The 17421-nt window shown below is 43.2% G+C and overlaps 1 protein-coding gene across 1 annotated transcript in view; it reads right to left on the bottom strand.

Annotated features, from left to right (window-relative positions):
- Positions 1-17421, bottom strand: part of ADGRB3 (adhesion G protein-coupled receptor B3) — a 432921-nt gene that overhangs the window by 283844 nt on the left and 131656 nt on the right. The window contains exon 3 of the mRNA XM_035109688.2: positions 261-371. Coding sequence (XP_034965579.1) covers positions 261-371 — 111 coding nt within the window. The remainder of the gene's footprint in view (positions 1-260; positions 372-17421) is intronic.

The raw sequence follows: 17421 nt of genomic DNA, 5'->3' as shown, positions 1-17421 counted from the left end.
AGATATTGCTTTCTATTTAAAGAAGGACAAATATAACAGTATTCACATTTGACACTGTTTGTTTTTAAACAATCTGTCTAATTTTCAGCTACTTTATTTATGGACTTTAACTGGTGGCAAAAATAAAAATAAGAAGAAATGGCTTAAAAAAAGTATCAGCTTAGAAAACTGACAAATATGCAGCAAAAGATTATGGAGACATGCAGTGGCTTTTCTAAAATTAAACACAGTAAGTAGAAAAAATGTAACTAATGTATTACCAGTTTGTGCCATAAATTTAGCAGCATCAGCTTGTTCCTGAGGGACCCTTTTCTCATGAACAGATCGAGGTCGCTGACTTTTAATTGTATGATCTCCCATCATTCCAAATTCTAAAGACAGAATAAAGGTTTATGAAAGCTTGTGTGCAGACATTTCTCAAAAATTTACATACTATCTCATGCAATATGTTTGTCAAAAAATAAAAATAAAAATAAAAAAAACACCACCTGGAGAGGGCACTGGTAAAACTTCAGACCATGGCAATTAACATCAACTTAGTTTGCTAGGCTAGATAAAAAAATTATAATTAGGCTTAATTCTGTGTCTGGAGAGAGTTTTAAACCAGAAGCTTGTTTAAATAGGAAATAGAAACATATCAGTATTTTGACACATACTAAAAATCAGTTGCAGGACAAAAATCAGTTATTTAAACTGGAGACATTTTACTCAGAATATTTTAAATCAGTGCAAACCACACCAGTTAACTACCACCACTGAGTTAAGTGTTGTTGTTCTATGACAGAAGCTAGTGTTTCCTGTGGAGATCAATACCTTCCCTGCTCATCATTCAGCCTGATGGACTGGTAAGCATATCTTCATGAGAACAAAGACAATGTCACATAATGAAGTGGCCCATAAAATGCTCAGTGATAAGCTGGATGCAATGGCAGCTGTGTCTGTTACTTTCATTGCTTCAGAAAACTCTCATAGTTATTAACAAAGCGTGTGGAAGGCCCAAGGCTTTTCTTCCCTGCTGTTGATTCTAAAACAGAACTCTCTTTGATTTTAATAGGGGAAAATCTATGTTAAAAACTCCCATGTGGGAATTGTGAGATGCTGCTTGAAACAAAACCCAACTCTGCTGATAATTTTCTTCACTGCCTTTGGCAAATCACTTAACCTCTAAACAGCTTGAGCCTAAGATTTGCTATGCCTGTACATAAACGCTTATGACTGGGTGCCCGGACACCTACAGCCATACAACATCACAGAGTGATTATATCAGTAACAGAGGCAGGTGAACCATCACAATAAGCACCAGGGCGCCAAATTCAAGATGCACAGATGAGCTCCCTACAACACACACAAGTAGGCCTCAATCACACTCATGGTGGGAAGTGCCTCAGGAGTGAGCAGGGCCACTGTGTTGGTTGAGATCACTGTAGCAGACATCATTGGTCCTTAATAATGTGAAATCCCACATTGCAATAGCCCCTTTTCCAAGCTCCTTCCCAGTGCTATTTTTCTAGAAATAGAGGTGCCAGAACTCACCATTCTCTTAGAACAGCACCTGAGAGATGCCAGAACTGAGTTCCGGTGAGTTCCGGCTGAAAGAAAGCCCTGCTCCTTTCTATGAGCCGTTTTGTATATATGACAACCTCCATGCAAATGCCTGGGAGTGAGAGCTGAGTGGTCACTACAGTCATACCTCGGGTTGCGTTAGCTACAGGTTGCATATTTTCATGTTAAGTACTCGGCGGACCTGGAAGTGTTTACTTCCGGGTTCCGCCGCGCGCGCATGCACAGAAGCGTTCTGCACGCTTCATGCATGCGCTCTATTGCCGCTCTGGATATGTACTTTTCGGGGTGCGAACGGCACCCCAGAATGGACCAGGTACATATCCACTAACCACCTCCCCGAAGCAGGAGCTTACTAGGCTTTTGGAAGGAGGCAGGAAGATGCCCCCTCAGCTCTGTGCTCGCAAACTGGTTATGTTGCCCTAAAACAACCTCTGAGGACTTGGTCACACGGGGGCCAGAGCAAGGCAGAACTCAACCCAATATGGCTTCTAAATGATGACAAATGCCTTCATGTCATGGGGTAGCAGCTGAGTAGGATTACAGTTGGGTACCCAGCAATGTAGTGCTACCAATGATATGGAAAAATGTGTGCACACCTGAGGGGCATTATTTACCCAAACAATATATATATAGCAACAAGAAATGCCCTGTGCCTACAGAACTTCATAATAGACCAAACACAATGACTTAATCCATATTTGATCTCCAGTGACTTTATAGGTAAGGCAGTGGGCATACAATCAGTGTCAAAAGATGCATTGAGGTGTAATGCCTACATTGTAATATGCATGTGTTGGAGAGAAGGCATGCAACCATAGGGCTCATCCTGGATTTTAATGCACCATTTTTTTTAAAAAAATAACGTAAACAGTAACAGTGAATGCCAGGCTGCTGAATCTCCAGTCTGTAGGTAAGGATTCACTGGACTGTTTGAAGATGCAGCCCAAAACATCTGGAGGGCACTAAGTTGATGAAAACTGCTTAAGGAACACAGTTTTGTAGCTCTATGCTGTAGTGCTGAAGATAAAAGTTCAAAGGTTTGACTGCTGGTACAACATCGCCATGAAACTAAATGGGCTGGCCCATTATTTTGCTCTATGATATACCCTTCCAGAGCTTCTTGGCATTATATACTACTAGTTACATATGACTGGAGCTGGATCATGGCCAACAGGTTTAGCACTGAGGTGCCGTATACAAAATATATCAAATTTCCCCAAAAGCACATTGAAAATGGCACAAGGGTTACAAGGGTTGAGGATAAGTTTCAGGGCTCCATGTCACTCCTGGTTTCAGTTCTAAAATTCACCTAGCCCCAACACTGTTGTGCTGTGAGACACCTAATTGGTGTGATTGCCAGGGGTGGGGTGGGGGGAGAAATATAAAAATCTGTATAAAAATTACTGCTACCTCCTTGATATGGGTGCCCATACCAGCACATAAAAAATTTTTCCCAAGCCAAAATGCAAAATTGCCTGTCTGAATAGATCTGCAAATAATCAGTATGAAGAGCGGTATTAGACGATTTAATGCTGAAACCAGTAAAGGTGCTTTGCTTCTATAGATAAGCTTCATTTTAAGACCCAGGAAGCTTGACACTTTTTAATGCATTATTCCTTTTTTCCATATTTCCTAACACAGTTCTGTCACACCAAGTGAAACAGCACAGAGCGTTCAGCATCATTTGCTGTTACTTCACGTTGTTTTTCTAAATTTCCTCTCAATAGGTGTTTTAGTCACACCCACAACTGGCTGGTATATATACATATATATTTCATCACTAGATGGCAGGATGGGCCTTAATTTTAAGCTGCAGATCACTGCAGTAAAAACGAGAATCTGCTTTTTCTTTCTGTTTTTCCTCCTTCCATATTCTGTTCCAGCAAATAAATAAAAAATAATAAAAATCAGTAGGGTATTCTCCTGAGTACAGCTTGAGTGAAAAACAACAACAACAACAACCCCAAACCCAAATAAATATGAAAGATGAAGAAAACAGGGCAATTCTGATAGGCCCCTGGATTCACCCTGTGCTTTGCTAAACTAACTGAACTGAAAGGATAGACGTGTCCAAGCAGGTTACTGTTCACTCCTGCTTCTGAATACATTCCAATTAAAAATGAACTCTCAGGTTATGTATTCCCACATGTAATTCTCCTTGGGGAATTCCTCAGTATGATGGCAAAATACTAAAAAGAAAAGAAAAACATATTCTAACCACCCTTCAACAGCTGTTGAAGAGTATCTGTTGGGTTATCCCAACGGCCAAGAATAATGCTACAGAGAGGCAAGGGAGGTCTATTTTCTGTGGGAGGAATCAATGTTGCACTTAAGCAAAGGGTTCCATCAGGCAAACATTTCAGCTTACCCGATGGAACAAAACCCCTATCTCCCCTCCGTGCGCAGTTCCTGGAGTTCTCCCCAATTGTCAATTTTGGCGGCAAGATTGTATTTGCAGGGGGAGGACTGGGGGGTGGGGAGTCATTATTCAGGATTTCCACTCATTAGTTCAATCCCACCCTGTGAGTGTGAGAAGATAGCTAATACGTCCTCCCGGTTAAAATCTCCCTGCAGTGGGATTAGAATAGACAGCCTTAGACATACCCTTGGCCTGGTACACACAAACTTCTAAGCCATAGTTAGCATTCTAAGACTCCATACCCTCCAACATGCTGCCAATTAAAATTGGGATGCTCGTTATGCTATGCATGACCAATTATGCTTAGTCTCAACCTGAAGAGATGAGGAAAGACAGAGCCTCCCCCCCCCCGCGATATAACAAGAACTTAAGCACTCTGCGTTGTGTTGTTGTTATTAAGTCAGGTTGGAACGTGTTGAGGGGAGGGGAAGGGAGGCAGGAAACATTCCCCCATGCAGGCCAGAGGTAGAGGATCCAAGAGCAATATCTGACAGAAGGTATGTGTGGGAAAGGAGTGGGGGAGGTACTTATTACTTCCCTACACCAAACAATGTGAGATCAAGAGAATGGGGGGATGATGACAGAACAGACCCCCTCCCCACAAATGAAAACAAAACCACATCAGGAGGTGTGCAGCAGGAAGGACTCAATATGGCTGTCTTTCTGGAGCAGCACTAGGATTCCTTCCATCACTCTCCTCTCCCTTCTTGACACCCCAGCTGCTTTCCACCTAAGCCACTGCCATCCCCTCACACAGAGAGGTGAGGGGGGCAACGCATGCAACAAGGCTGGAGAGATGGAAACGCATTCAATGAGGGTACAGAGATAGCTTGGGCTGCTAGGCAATCCCCAGGATTCAGAGGCACCCACCCACCCACAATTCAGCATTCCCCAGGCTTCTGTGATCCCCACCCAGACCTGTGTGACCAAAAGCTGAGCCACCAATGCCTCTACTCACGAAGAAGAACCATGTAGAAACCAAACTGGAGGTGGTAGAGGGAAAGAAAACAACACTGCAAATCCTGCAATTCTTGCTCAGCACCCCTTCCACCACTTGGGTCTGATGATCATGATAACAACAGATGCAGCCAAGAAAGCACTGCTCACACACTCCAGGGGGAAGGGAAGGCAGCTTTGGACTCGACTTGTCTATAAGCAAGCTTTGCCCGGCTTGCCACAGCTGCTGCTATCACCTGGGGGTGGGAGCACATGTGAGTGCACACGCACACACACCAGGTCCCCCCTTTCCCTTCACCCCTCCCATGACTGCTCTGCCTGCTCATCCATGTGCATGAGGAAGCGTGCACTGGGTGGGTGAGAGGAAAGAGGGAGGGGACTGTGCCTGAGCTGCAGTGGGGTAGCAACCACTGCCGCCTGAGAGGAGTCCCAACCTCGGGGCGTGCTATGAAATCCTCTCCTCTCTGCTCCAGCCAGGTGCCATGGAGAGGCTTAGGACAAGTGCCAGTTCATCCTCCTCCCTGAGATCAGTGGCTGTGACACTGGAGGGCAAAAGCATGACATTCCCAGATCAGGATGGTTTCTGTAAATCTGGGAGTGTCCTGCTAAAATTGGGACAGTTGATGGGTATGAACCTCCTGCCCTATGGCCATGCGAAAGAGATTGGAAGCTTCATCTTCCATTTTAGATTAATAAGAGTCTAGCATGATGTCTGCAGCAAAAACAGAACAAAATTGTGGTTAACCTTAACTATGGTTTGTTGAAACAAACCAGCTTATTTTGAGCCTGCCTGACAGATGTTGTTGGACTCCAACTCCCATCAGCCCCAGCCAGTATGGCCAACGATCCAGGATGATGGGATTCTTACAACAAATTGTAGTTAAGCTTGACCACTGTTGGGTTCAAAGAAACAGCAAGCTGTGATTAATCTAAAACAGAACAAACATTCACATGGCCTTTTTTTAGCTGCACCAGAGAGGGAGAAAGGAAGCAGATGAACCTGAGGCTTCCCTAGGCTCATTCTCATAACCTAGAGTATGATTCAGCTTTTTGTCTGAACCAGCCCACTATTTCTCTATTTTCCTGCACTGGGAGGACTGTACTTTGAACACTGTAAGAATGGCTCTGCTGAGTTAGGCCAAAGGCCCATCCAGTCCAGGGGCCTGTTCTCACCATGGGCAACCAGATGCCTCCAGGAAGCCCGCAAGCAGAACTATTACGTATTAGAACTACTTTGAAGACTGTTCCAAGGATGTAAAGTGCTTTCAGCCCTCGTAAAATGCACTACACATTATAAAGCTTATCCACACTTACCTTTTGCCCCCACTCTTTCTAGGCTCAGGTCCGCACTTTTTACCTTGGAGCTTTCCCTGGGGGAAAAAATCACTCTTTCGCACTCAATCGGAGCAAACGTCTATTTGGGTTTTATGTGGATTGCCGTTTCTTCTGATTAAGCTTTAAAGAGTGTGTTTTCATGGAGAAAACTCTGGAGCAAGAAAAAAGAAAAGCTTGGACCATGCCTGGAAAGCACAGAGGAAAAGTAAGTGTGGATAAGCCCATGGTAACCTCTCTAAACTACCACTCCTATTCATAAGATCACTCAGTCTGATGAAAGAGACGTGTGGAACAGCTAGAAGTCTTGCATATTGCACTCAAGAGATTGTCTACACTGGATGGTTCTGCAAGGTGTCAGGCTGGAGTCTCTCCCAGGCCTAATTCCAGATGCTGCAAATGGAACGAGGGATCTTCTGCATGCAAAGCAGATGCTCTACCACTGAGCTGTACAAATACCAAAATGGATAGGTATAAAATACGGACAGCACCTACAAAGCTGCATAACACTTTGATCAACAGACTCTCCATAATTTAAACTTTGACTTTCCAGATCTGTTGTCTTCTGTTGGATGAATTTTAAACATACTTGTGTCAAATTAAAAATTCAAAGACTGCAAGTCTTCTTGACCCAGTTTAAAGGATGCCTCTGCCCCACTTAGGTTGCTGATTTATCTAATGCATTGCAAACTAAACCCAAATAATTTGTCAATCAATTGTAAGATGGCTGGCCAAGGACCACCTTTGCATATTGCTGATACCAAGTACAGTACATGCTCAGTAATGGAAGCACCATTTTTCTCCTAAGTATAGCTTTACTTGGAGGCAGCTTGGATATGCTACATTTCCCCCTATTGAAACAGGTTTGTGGGTCTGGAAGCCCCTGATTTCTGAGGAGTTTAGCTCACTTTTGACATGACCCAGAAGCTGTACGCCGGCTCCCTCGGCCAATAAAGCGAGATGAGCGCCGCAACCCCAGAGTTGTCCACGACTGGACCTAACAGTCAGGGGTCCCTTTATGTTATTATAGCATATGGAGTTTTTCTTGTTAGGTGTATGGCACAACAAAGTGAAAAACAGTGTTTTCTTTTTCCACACAGGTACATTTAATCCCAAGAATCCCATTTTGTAGTTTTCTGCCATTGGGGGTGTATATAAACCTCACCTACCGTGGTCACTGTCTGGTATTGCAGGTATAAAAAAAATGAGCAATGAGACAGCTAGTCACATGGTTTTGTTTGCCTTTTGGGCTGTGTTAGTTCCATGGTGAATGGTGTGATAACAACTGTGGCACAGATATTTTATTACCTCTGGCTCAGATCTCCCCACTCAGCCATGAAGCTCAATGGGTAGCCTTCGGCCAGCCACTATCTCTTAGTTTAACCTACCTCACAGGGTTGTTGTGAGGATGAAATGGGAAAGAGGAGAAGCATGTACACCACCTTGAGGTCCTTGGAAGATAAAAGGTGGTATACAAACATAATAATTACATAAATAAAATAAATACATAAAGAGATCTATCACCAGTTTGACCGGTATTACTCTACAGTCGTTAACTAGGGGCTGTATATATACACTGAAACATATACTATAGTGCTTATATTTTCCAACATTATTGATGACAGTGGGTGATGCAGAACAGAAAGTGGATCTTATCCAATTGTATGTTGAAGTTTGTATCACTTAACTCACAGATGCTCCATAAACATCTGACAACAATAAAAAAAAAACCTACCCAGATTTAAGCAAAAACCTGATTTGAGAATTTCAATAGTCAAATGCAGACAATATTCAGTTAATTTCATTGTGGAAATATGGACAATCATTATACAATATTCAGCACGTATCAGACTTCAATAAACCTTTATCAATATACTAGCACATGTATGCAAACACAAAACTTTTAGTAAAAAATGAAGTGCCTAGAAAGCACTTAATCTCGTACCATCTGCAGATACTGTAGGCAGAAAACAGTACTAATAAATCTGGAAAGTATTACTTATCTCTGATTAATGCAACAAATTCTGGCTCAGTAATATCTGAATTGGGGGAGGGGTGGCGGCCACCAAGCATAAAATTAAAAATACCTCACAATGGATGAAACTTGAAAGAGATGCCTTTTAGCTGTAGCATCTTATACAGTGGTACCTTGGGTTACAAACGCTTCGGGTTACAAACTCCGCTAACCCAGAAGTAGTACCTCGGATCGAGAACTTTGCCCCAGGATGAGAACAGAAATCGCATGCTGGCGGCATGGTAGCAGCGGGAGGCCCCATTAGTGAAAGCACACATCAGGTTAAGAACGGTTTCGGGTTAAGAACGGACCTCCGGAACGAATTAAGTTCGTAATCCGAGGTACCACTGTACTAGATAAGTAAGTGCATTGTAGCTTTGCCCCACTTTCCTTTGAAAAGTCATAGAAGTCCACCACTAGAGAGAAAGGGCTATGCTGATGGCCCTTAAGATGTGGGGTAAGATTCCATCATTGGCCTCTCCTCATCCTCATCCCCTCCTCAATCTGATGGAATTCATAAAGGAAAGCTGCACCCAGAAGGTGTGTTGGTGGCTACTGTGCAAAGCACCAAAACAGGCTGGAGCCTCTTGCATACATTCTGAAACTCTGCCATGTGCTCTGTGCCCTACTGTCATCATGGAGCAAGCTCCTGCAGGGCCTAGATTGCTATGCTTCCAATCAAGAAAAGAGAAACCATGCAAATCTTGATGAAGTGTACATCTGGGTCATAGCTGCCAAGTCTCCCGTTTTTCGCAGGAAACCCCCGTATTTTAAACCGTTTCCCACTGGCAGCCCATATTGGGAAAAATCCTGTAAATCCCCCGGATTTCTTACCTGCCAGGGAGACTCCATTTTGGATGTTGGCGCCGCCCGATTTCCGGTGCCCATACATGGGGAGTGCGGCACCGCAAGTCGCTTCTACGCATGTCCAGACATGCGTAGAAGCGACTTCCGGTGCCGCACCGCTGCTGATCCCGCATTTTTCAGCAGGAGACTTGGCAGCTATGATCTGGGTACAAATAATTTTGCCCCCAACAAATATACTTGCTGCTGGAGGTAAAGGACACCCCTTCTTTTCCTTGTTCTCCATCTTCCCTGCTCTATTCACACATAAAGAACAGGTAGACCGGGAAGACCTTGTGCAACAAGGATCTGCCTGGAATGAGTGACTCTGATCAATGCAGGAACAATAAAGCCAAATGAAAAATGGCTTGCAGTAAACCCAGAATGACCTTTCTCAAATTGACCAGGTAATATAGATAAACACAGGTTACTGGCGATTATCAGGGGCTGACAGCTCAGGTGGCGGAAAGGGAGTCGCACACAAAAATAGTCTTCCCTCCCTTCCCATGAAGCTTCATTTGAAAGCTGTTTGCAAAGATGAGAAAAGGAGAAAGTCACACAGGTGGCCCAGTATCAGCATCTTCCCTGCTACCCATGTAGGCATTTCATAATCTATGCTGCATCATGAGAACAACAGTAAGATATAATTAGGTCACAAAGCAAGAATCCTATATATGAACAGAATAAATCAGCTGGCTGAAATGAATGCTGTATCAATGCTGCCAAGTATGCTTATCTCCTGCCACATAAATTGCTGAGACTGACCCCCACCCCCCTTTGCATATGCTAATTTCCCATTCCACTACAGTCCTTCTTAATGCATCAAATGCCACTCTGGAGAGTCTCCTGATCCTTAGACCCAGCATTTGAGGGAACACAAAGAACATAAGAACCATTAAAAAAATGTTGGTAGTTGTGTGAACTTTTGGATCTCTGTCAATTTTTTTAGAGGCAGTATGTCCCGTCCTAACGGTTTCTTCTTGATAGTTCCACCTTGTTCATAGTTAGCTCACTGAACATTCCTTTCCCCATATGTGTGCGACATTAAGCTTGTTCACATGTAACACTGAGCACAAATATTTGTGTGAAAGAGTGAACACTTGCTGATCACAGTTCAACTATTGTGTACATGGACTGAACATGACATGTGAATGAATGTACAGGAACAAATACGCTCACTGAATGTGTAAGACCCAAATTACCATCCTTGGACCATACTTCTGTATTGGAGAAAAACAGCAACAACTATTTTATCCCCCCCCCCCTGAAATTTCCAAACCTTAAATACTGTATATACTTGCATAAATCTCTACCCTTCCCTCTGTCATGTCCCATTTCTCTCCTTCTCCAAAATACCTTGCAAAATGCAAGTTTAAAAAGGTGACAAGTGGAATGTCATAAATACACACAAAGGGGAAAAATAAAAAATGAAGCAAATATCAGCGATCTGAAGCTAACCCATCGTAAGATGATACAAAATCTGACAAGTATTGTAGAGACAGAAACCCCTCTAAGCCACAATGGACCAGTTATGGCAAAAGGAGGGAAAGGGACTCTTCCCAGTCAAAACAACAACTGTATTACCTCCAGGTTTCTTGAGACAAGATGATGGATAGACTGCTAAGCTAAAGAAATAGCTACACTCTAGAATAGGGATAAAGCCATATTGATAATCTCTAACTTCTGCTAGATATTTTGTGTTTTGGGGAGATGCTGCTCAGTGGCCATAACTGTTTCACATCATTAATTGATATGTTGTTTCTCTTTCTATGCTTATTGAAATACTAGGCACATCATAAGTGGTCTAACAAGAAATCCATCAATGCTCTTATCCTTTTCCAAACAAATATGAAACCTCTAATGTACACTTCAGTATTAATATTCATTGGCTTGCCCTACTGTAATTGTTTTGGCTAGAGAGGTTGACAATAAAACTATTTAGTTCTGTTCTTATTATTTCTGAAGATTTCCATGCCCCAGTTTAAATGTCCATTCAAATAAATAATTTCATGTTCCTACATAATAATGCACACATCACTGATAACTGTAATTTGAACCAGATGAAAGCTGAAACTGGTACAGTAGCTAGAGTAGTCTGCTTCCATGTTGGAAACCCAGGTTTCCCACATCTGTGCTCCCCCAGGGAGCAGAATGGGTGACTTAGTAAATGTCACCATCTCTTAAGTTAAGATGCAATCCAAGCCTCTGGTTGGCAGAGGTGGGGCTCACGGATGGCACAAGACAGTTTGGCACCTGAGGCGAACCAGAAAATGGTGCCTCCCTCCCTTCAAGGAAAGAAAGAGTGAGCGAAGAGCTACATCTCTGCTCAGCTTTGCTTTGGGATCTACTTCCCCTGTGGATCCTGCCACCAGAAGCAGTCAGCTCAGCTTGCCTCATGGGTGGTTCAGCCCTGGTGGGGCTTAATGGACCAGCATAACCAACACCACACCCATTAGTCAGGGCAGAAGGAGAGGGGAAGTTAAAATGTCACTTCACCACACCAGGCTGGCATAGTGAAGAGGCCTGGACAAGTCTGCTTACTCTTTTGGTGTGGCAGCATTGCAGGCCACCGTTGCTTCCTTTCATAGGGATCCAGCCAGGAGCCATGGCTGCTGGGGATTTCCCTGTCAGTTGGATGGATCTTTGAGCTCTCTCTGCTGGCTGGGAATTCAGATCCAAGCCTGTCTGCAAATTGGCCAATGGCTGGCAAGCTTGGAGGCTGGCCCTCCTTGGCTTCCCTCAGGTCCACTTCCAGGATATTTAACGTGGCCTGCGCCAGCCCCAGCACCTGCTTCTCCTCCTATGCCAAACCTCTTCATCTGTAGTCAATAAAGTTGTGGTCTGATTGGATCCTATTTTGATTGTGTGATGTCCTTTCTTTCTACCTCAGTTGGTGAGGTGAGGAGAGTGTGGGGCCTGGGCTGCAATGGGGTGGGGAGTTACCGTATATACCACTGGCAATGAAATATTCTGTATGGGGCACTGATGTTTTACACGTTCATTGTTTATTTTGGGGGTTGTTACCCTTTCTAGGTCTATGGGCATGTTCTGACATTTGAGCAACTATCATGAACATCACCTGCTGTGGTTGCTTCTCCCACAAACCAAATCCCACAAAATGGGTCTGAGTCTTGAAAAGCACATGGACCTGAAATGAGAAAGAGTCACTTTTCCAACTTCCTTCTTCAGCTTTGTATACTTTACAAAGGAGGGGGGAAATGACCACCTGCTGCTCATCACCAAGGAGGCCTTGAAAGGTGGGGTCCTCAGAGGCTTCATGTGCCATTATTTTATGCCTTTCTTCCAAATAATTCAAGGCAGAATGCATGGGATTCCCAAGTGGTTTCCTATCTAGACACTGACCCGATCCAGAACTTCACTTCAGCAAGATTGACACATATTGTGTCTTCAGGCCATGCCCTTGTTCCATTTGGAATACAATCACAATTGTGTATTTATTGAGTAATTAAAACTGGGAGAAGGCCATTTTCAAATCACCCCATCAATGCTATTTTGAATAAATGTTACAGAAGCTCCCCACTGGAGCAAGAATAAATATTCTTGCATTGCTTATTTCCCATATTGTTCTTTCCTTTGTCAGGCAGATTTATTTCTAGGTCTGTTTGCTTTGTCTAATCTCAAATGTTTTCTTCCTATGTCTTTACACTGAGAAACTTTTGTAATCTTTTATTTATGCACTAGTTCCATTTCTCTCGTCAAGCAATCATGTTCAAAGACCAGCCTTTGTGTTTCTGTGGTTTGACAGAAAGACATGCAGCAAGATCTCCAATAACTATAGGGCAAATTGAGGATTCTATATACCAATACTTTCCCGTTTCAATAGGGGAAAAAACCTTTCCCTTTTTTGTGCTATTCAAATAAAAACAGCAACACTTCCAATATTCTACATATGCTTATTTTACTTGACATACTACAGGGACTTGCGAAATGCTGAACTGTTAGACTCTCCTGTATTATGCTTTTCTTAAGGCAATAAGGAACTACAGACAAAACTGTAAAAAGGGGGGGGGGAATGAGTTGAACATCTGTGGTACCCTATGCATATCCAAACACCCAAATCCAAAATGAAATCCAAGAAAAGAAGCTTACCAGATCTTAGTTATGAATATGCAGTTCAGAATCTGCAATCCCCAAGCCATATTTCTCTTCAAGACCATATTCCCTTACCAAAACCTGTTTTTAAGGGTTTCCATCAAAACTATATATTTACTAAAGGCCTTAATAAGAATACTCTTGACTGATTGTAGACTGGAACCAGAGTCCCTTTTCTAGTAGAAGTATGGAAAAGAGGAAGTTTTATCCAAGTAAAGTGATAACAAGATACTCATGGGATCAAGTAGGCATGGTAGGATGTGAGATTATGGTATAATGGAGCCATAAATAAAGAGAAAGTGTGCATAAGAAGAACATAACAAAATGTAATACCGGTAGGTGGCAAACAGCACAAATATATGTACTGAGACAACATTCAAATCAGTATATTCTTTACAACTATGTTTTTCTGGCTCCATAACTAGCTGGCCCTGCCACACGTTGCTGTGGCTTTTTGTGTTAAATGGACCTTTTAATGTTAAATGGACCTTCAGAGTCCCCCTTCATTTTGCACACAATCATTCCCCCAAAACGAGTGTTCTGTAAAATTTTGCCCTGTCCCAACCCTGACTCCCCTACCCACGCGTGTTCTGTAAAATCCCCCAAACCCCACCCTGACACATTTATCCTACTCAAAGGCATGGCCCTGTAAAAGGCCCATATTCAGTTGGTTGTGGCCTGCGGCCTAGTCAGTTCTCCCAGCTGGCCAATGCTGTGGCCTATTCAGTCGGCTGGGCAATGCTGGGCCTTGTTGCTGCAAAAGGCCTGTTTTCAGTTGGTTTCCGTGGAATTTTGTGATGTCACCGATTGTCTGCAGCCAATGGAGACGCTGTTTCCCCGTTCTATTTCCCAGCATGCACTTTCGTCTGAGTGGGGAGGTTTTGAACAAGGGGTTTGGGTTTTTTATGTTGCACAGGTGTGACATCTGTCTTTGAAAATGGTATGGGCTTGCTCTCGTAGTCACATTTGACTTTGTGTCAAAATTTGAACGCAATCGGTCTAGCGGTTTCATTGAACATTGGAGACGAACACACATGCCCAGTTTACATTTATATATATATATACCGTAGATAGCACGTCTGCATATGAGCTATATTAGCTATCGTGCTCTGGCATGTTAAACCAGGACCAATAAAGGAAATAAGTAGCCCTTGCTCACACTTAATGCTAGAGCGGGCTATGGCTTCATGTGAACGAGCAAACGTGAGGGCTCCTGGTGAGGAGACTGTAACAGCTTTGCTCCTTCCTGCTTGCTTTGCTGCTGGGCTAAGCTAAGCTGTGTTCTGGTTTAGCACGTCATCTGAACCCAAGTTAATGGTATAGCTGTCCCAGACAAAGTACAAATCTTGGTTACAGCTCATGGGAGAAAGCTAAACTCCAAGACTGTGTTTGGCTGACATGCTAAGCCTAACCATGGCTTAGCTCAGTGCAGTACAGCAGCAAAATGACCAGAGGGAAGCAAAGGGGCCACGATTTCCTCTCTCAGAGTCTGCAGGTTTCTCTGTTCACATTAAGGTATGGCTTGGCTTTGTGTTATATGTGAACTTTATGACACCCGTCTTGAGTGACTCATGCAGTGCAAACCACCTGTGCCCTTCACAGACTAGTAATGGAATCATAGAATTGTAGAGTTGGAAGGGACCCAAGGTTCATCTAGTCCAACCCCCTGCAATGCAGGAACCTCAACTAAAGCATCCATGACAGATGGCTATCCAACCTCTGCTTAAAAGAGTCCACCACCTTCCAAGGGAGTCCGTTTCACTGTTGGACAGCTGTTACTGTCAGAAAGTTCTTCCTAACGTTTAGTAATAATCTCCTTTCTTGCAATTTGAATCCATTGGTTTGAGTCCTAGCCTCCAGAGCAGGAGAAAACAAGCTTGCTGTATCTTCTATGTGACAGCCCTTTAGATATTTGAAGATGACTATCACACCTCTTCTTTTCCAGGCTGAACATACCCAGTCCCCTCAACTGTTCCTCATAAGGCTTAATTTCCAGACCCTTGATCATCTTGGCCACTCTCCTAGTCCTCCAGGATGGTGAAACCAGCAAACACAGGCACACGTCATGTTATGAAAAAAGTGTAATTTATGCACTCTCATAGGCTTTGTGTATAATGCCGATTGAGATGGCTATATTCTAAGCAATTACTGTGAAATAGGCAATTACTGGAAACAGCCAATATGAAAGCGATGCATGCTCAGCTCTCTCCTGTAGACTTTTTTTGGAGAGAGGGGAAGGGGGGGGGGAGAGGGAGAGAGATGTGCTGTCAGAGACACTCACCCAACACACACAAACACTAACCTTCATAAGTCTGTGCATGTTAACTTATCTACATCTTTTTACTTTCAAGTACAGAGTTGGATTGCTTAAGGCGGTAAAATCAATTCATCATAAATAATAAATTAAGCCAAGTTGTAATGCAATTTAGATATTTATGACCCAATTCTGTCCTACACCGACTTCAGTGGATTTAGAGCTGAGGGCTAAATTGGGCCAAACCCTATTTTGTTACTTATGTTTATGCTCCAAGCTGGAATTTATATATTTACAGGTTTCTTCTTGCATAAGTATATATATATTTTAAAGAAACTCCCAGTGCCACCACAGCTCCATTCCAACATTGGAACTATATTAAAAAATTTGGAAGCTGCATGTTATGTTATGCCATGGCCATAGATACCTTGCTGCAACACCCTTCGTCACAACTAAATGTGACAAGGCAAAGGAGCCTCCCCTACTGACCCAAGAAGCATGAAATGGAAGAAACTGAAGGAAAATCACAAGCACTTCCCGATGTTGGGATGTTAATACATCTCTAAAAGGTTTATCTGGTGTAGGTTTTATTTTTATTTTCATTTTTTTAAAAAAACACTTCATAAAGGAAACTGGCTTCAGTGAGGTCCTTTCTTCTAGCTATCCTGATTTTTCAAATATAAAATCATGGGGAAATGGTCAACCGAATAGGGTTCCTGTAGTTTGTCATTCTTGACCACAATGTTTTTCCAGTTGGCAGTAGAAAACTCAGATGTGTGCAACTCTTCTCAAATGCTGCCACCTCATGGCTAATCTAGAGTACCACCCAGAGATGTCAAAAGCAGAGATCAAAACTAGCAGCAAGAAGGGATGTCATGAACATCTACAGTGATTATTAGTCATTAAATATATTTTGGCTGCTATTTTTTAGGCATCACACTAATTTTGATTACTTCTAACATTTACAGAGAATACTACAAATTAGTTTATATATGTGTGTATATAACACAGCCTAAATAATACAGTGGACGCTCGGGTTGCGAACGAGATCCATGTGGGGGGCATGTTCGCAACCCGCAGCGCCGCATCTGCACATGCATGGGTCATGATTCGGCGCTTCTGCACATAGTGCGATTTAGCACTTCTGCGCATGCACGGGCGCCGAAACCCAGAATTAACCCGTTCTGGGACTTCCGGGTTTGGCACATGCACTGTACATAGCAGTTTGCCAGCGCCGCCGCTCCAGCGCCATACGGACGGTGCCGGGATCCTCTACTCGTGGCTGCAGCCGTGAATGGAGGATCATCCACATGCGGCTGAGGCGGCGCAATGGCTGCTCGCGCTGCCACGAGCCCCCGTAGGGTGCCTTCTTGTCACCCCGCCCAGGTCGGACCGTCCCCCGGCCCCCTGTTGTGATGCCACTGAGCATGCCAACATCTGAGAAAATGGAACAATAGAAAGCAACCAGGATACAGAGCATAATGCCAATTGAATGCTAAATAGCGTATTTGCAACCTCCTGGGTTTGCTCTACTCCATCTCTCCTGATTTCTCTTTTAATTCAGGCCTCTCAGTTTACATGGTGGGAGAAATAAATCTTTGCCTTATAATTCACACATTACAGAAAACACATTTTCTTCTACATGCAAATAACTTTCTGTAGGAAAGAAATCCATAACTGTGTAAATATATTTTCATTTGACCCCTCTCTTAATCCTTTCCTTCATGCTTTCCTTACCACATTCATTATTACAAAACTAATGGATAATACATGTCCAAGCAGATATATCTGCTTTTAAAGCAAATAGATTTGGTGTTTTTTTTTTAACAACTTTTGGCTTCAAGTCAGAGCCACTGGTATGTGCTCAGTCTTTTTGCCACTAAAGGGCTTAAGAGGGCACAACTCAGCAACTGCAACATCAATAGC

This window comes from Zootoca vivipara, chromosome 3 (genome assembly GCF_963506605.1).
Source record: "Zootoca vivipara chromosome 3, rZooViv1.1, whole genome shotgun sequence".
Taxonomy (NCBI): domain Eukaryota; kingdom Metazoa; phylum Chordata; class Lepidosauria; order Squamata; family Lacertidae; genus Zootoca; species Zootoca vivipara.
Note: the sequence above shows the minus strand (reverse complement) of the source record. Positions and strands in the feature narration are given on the sequence as shown.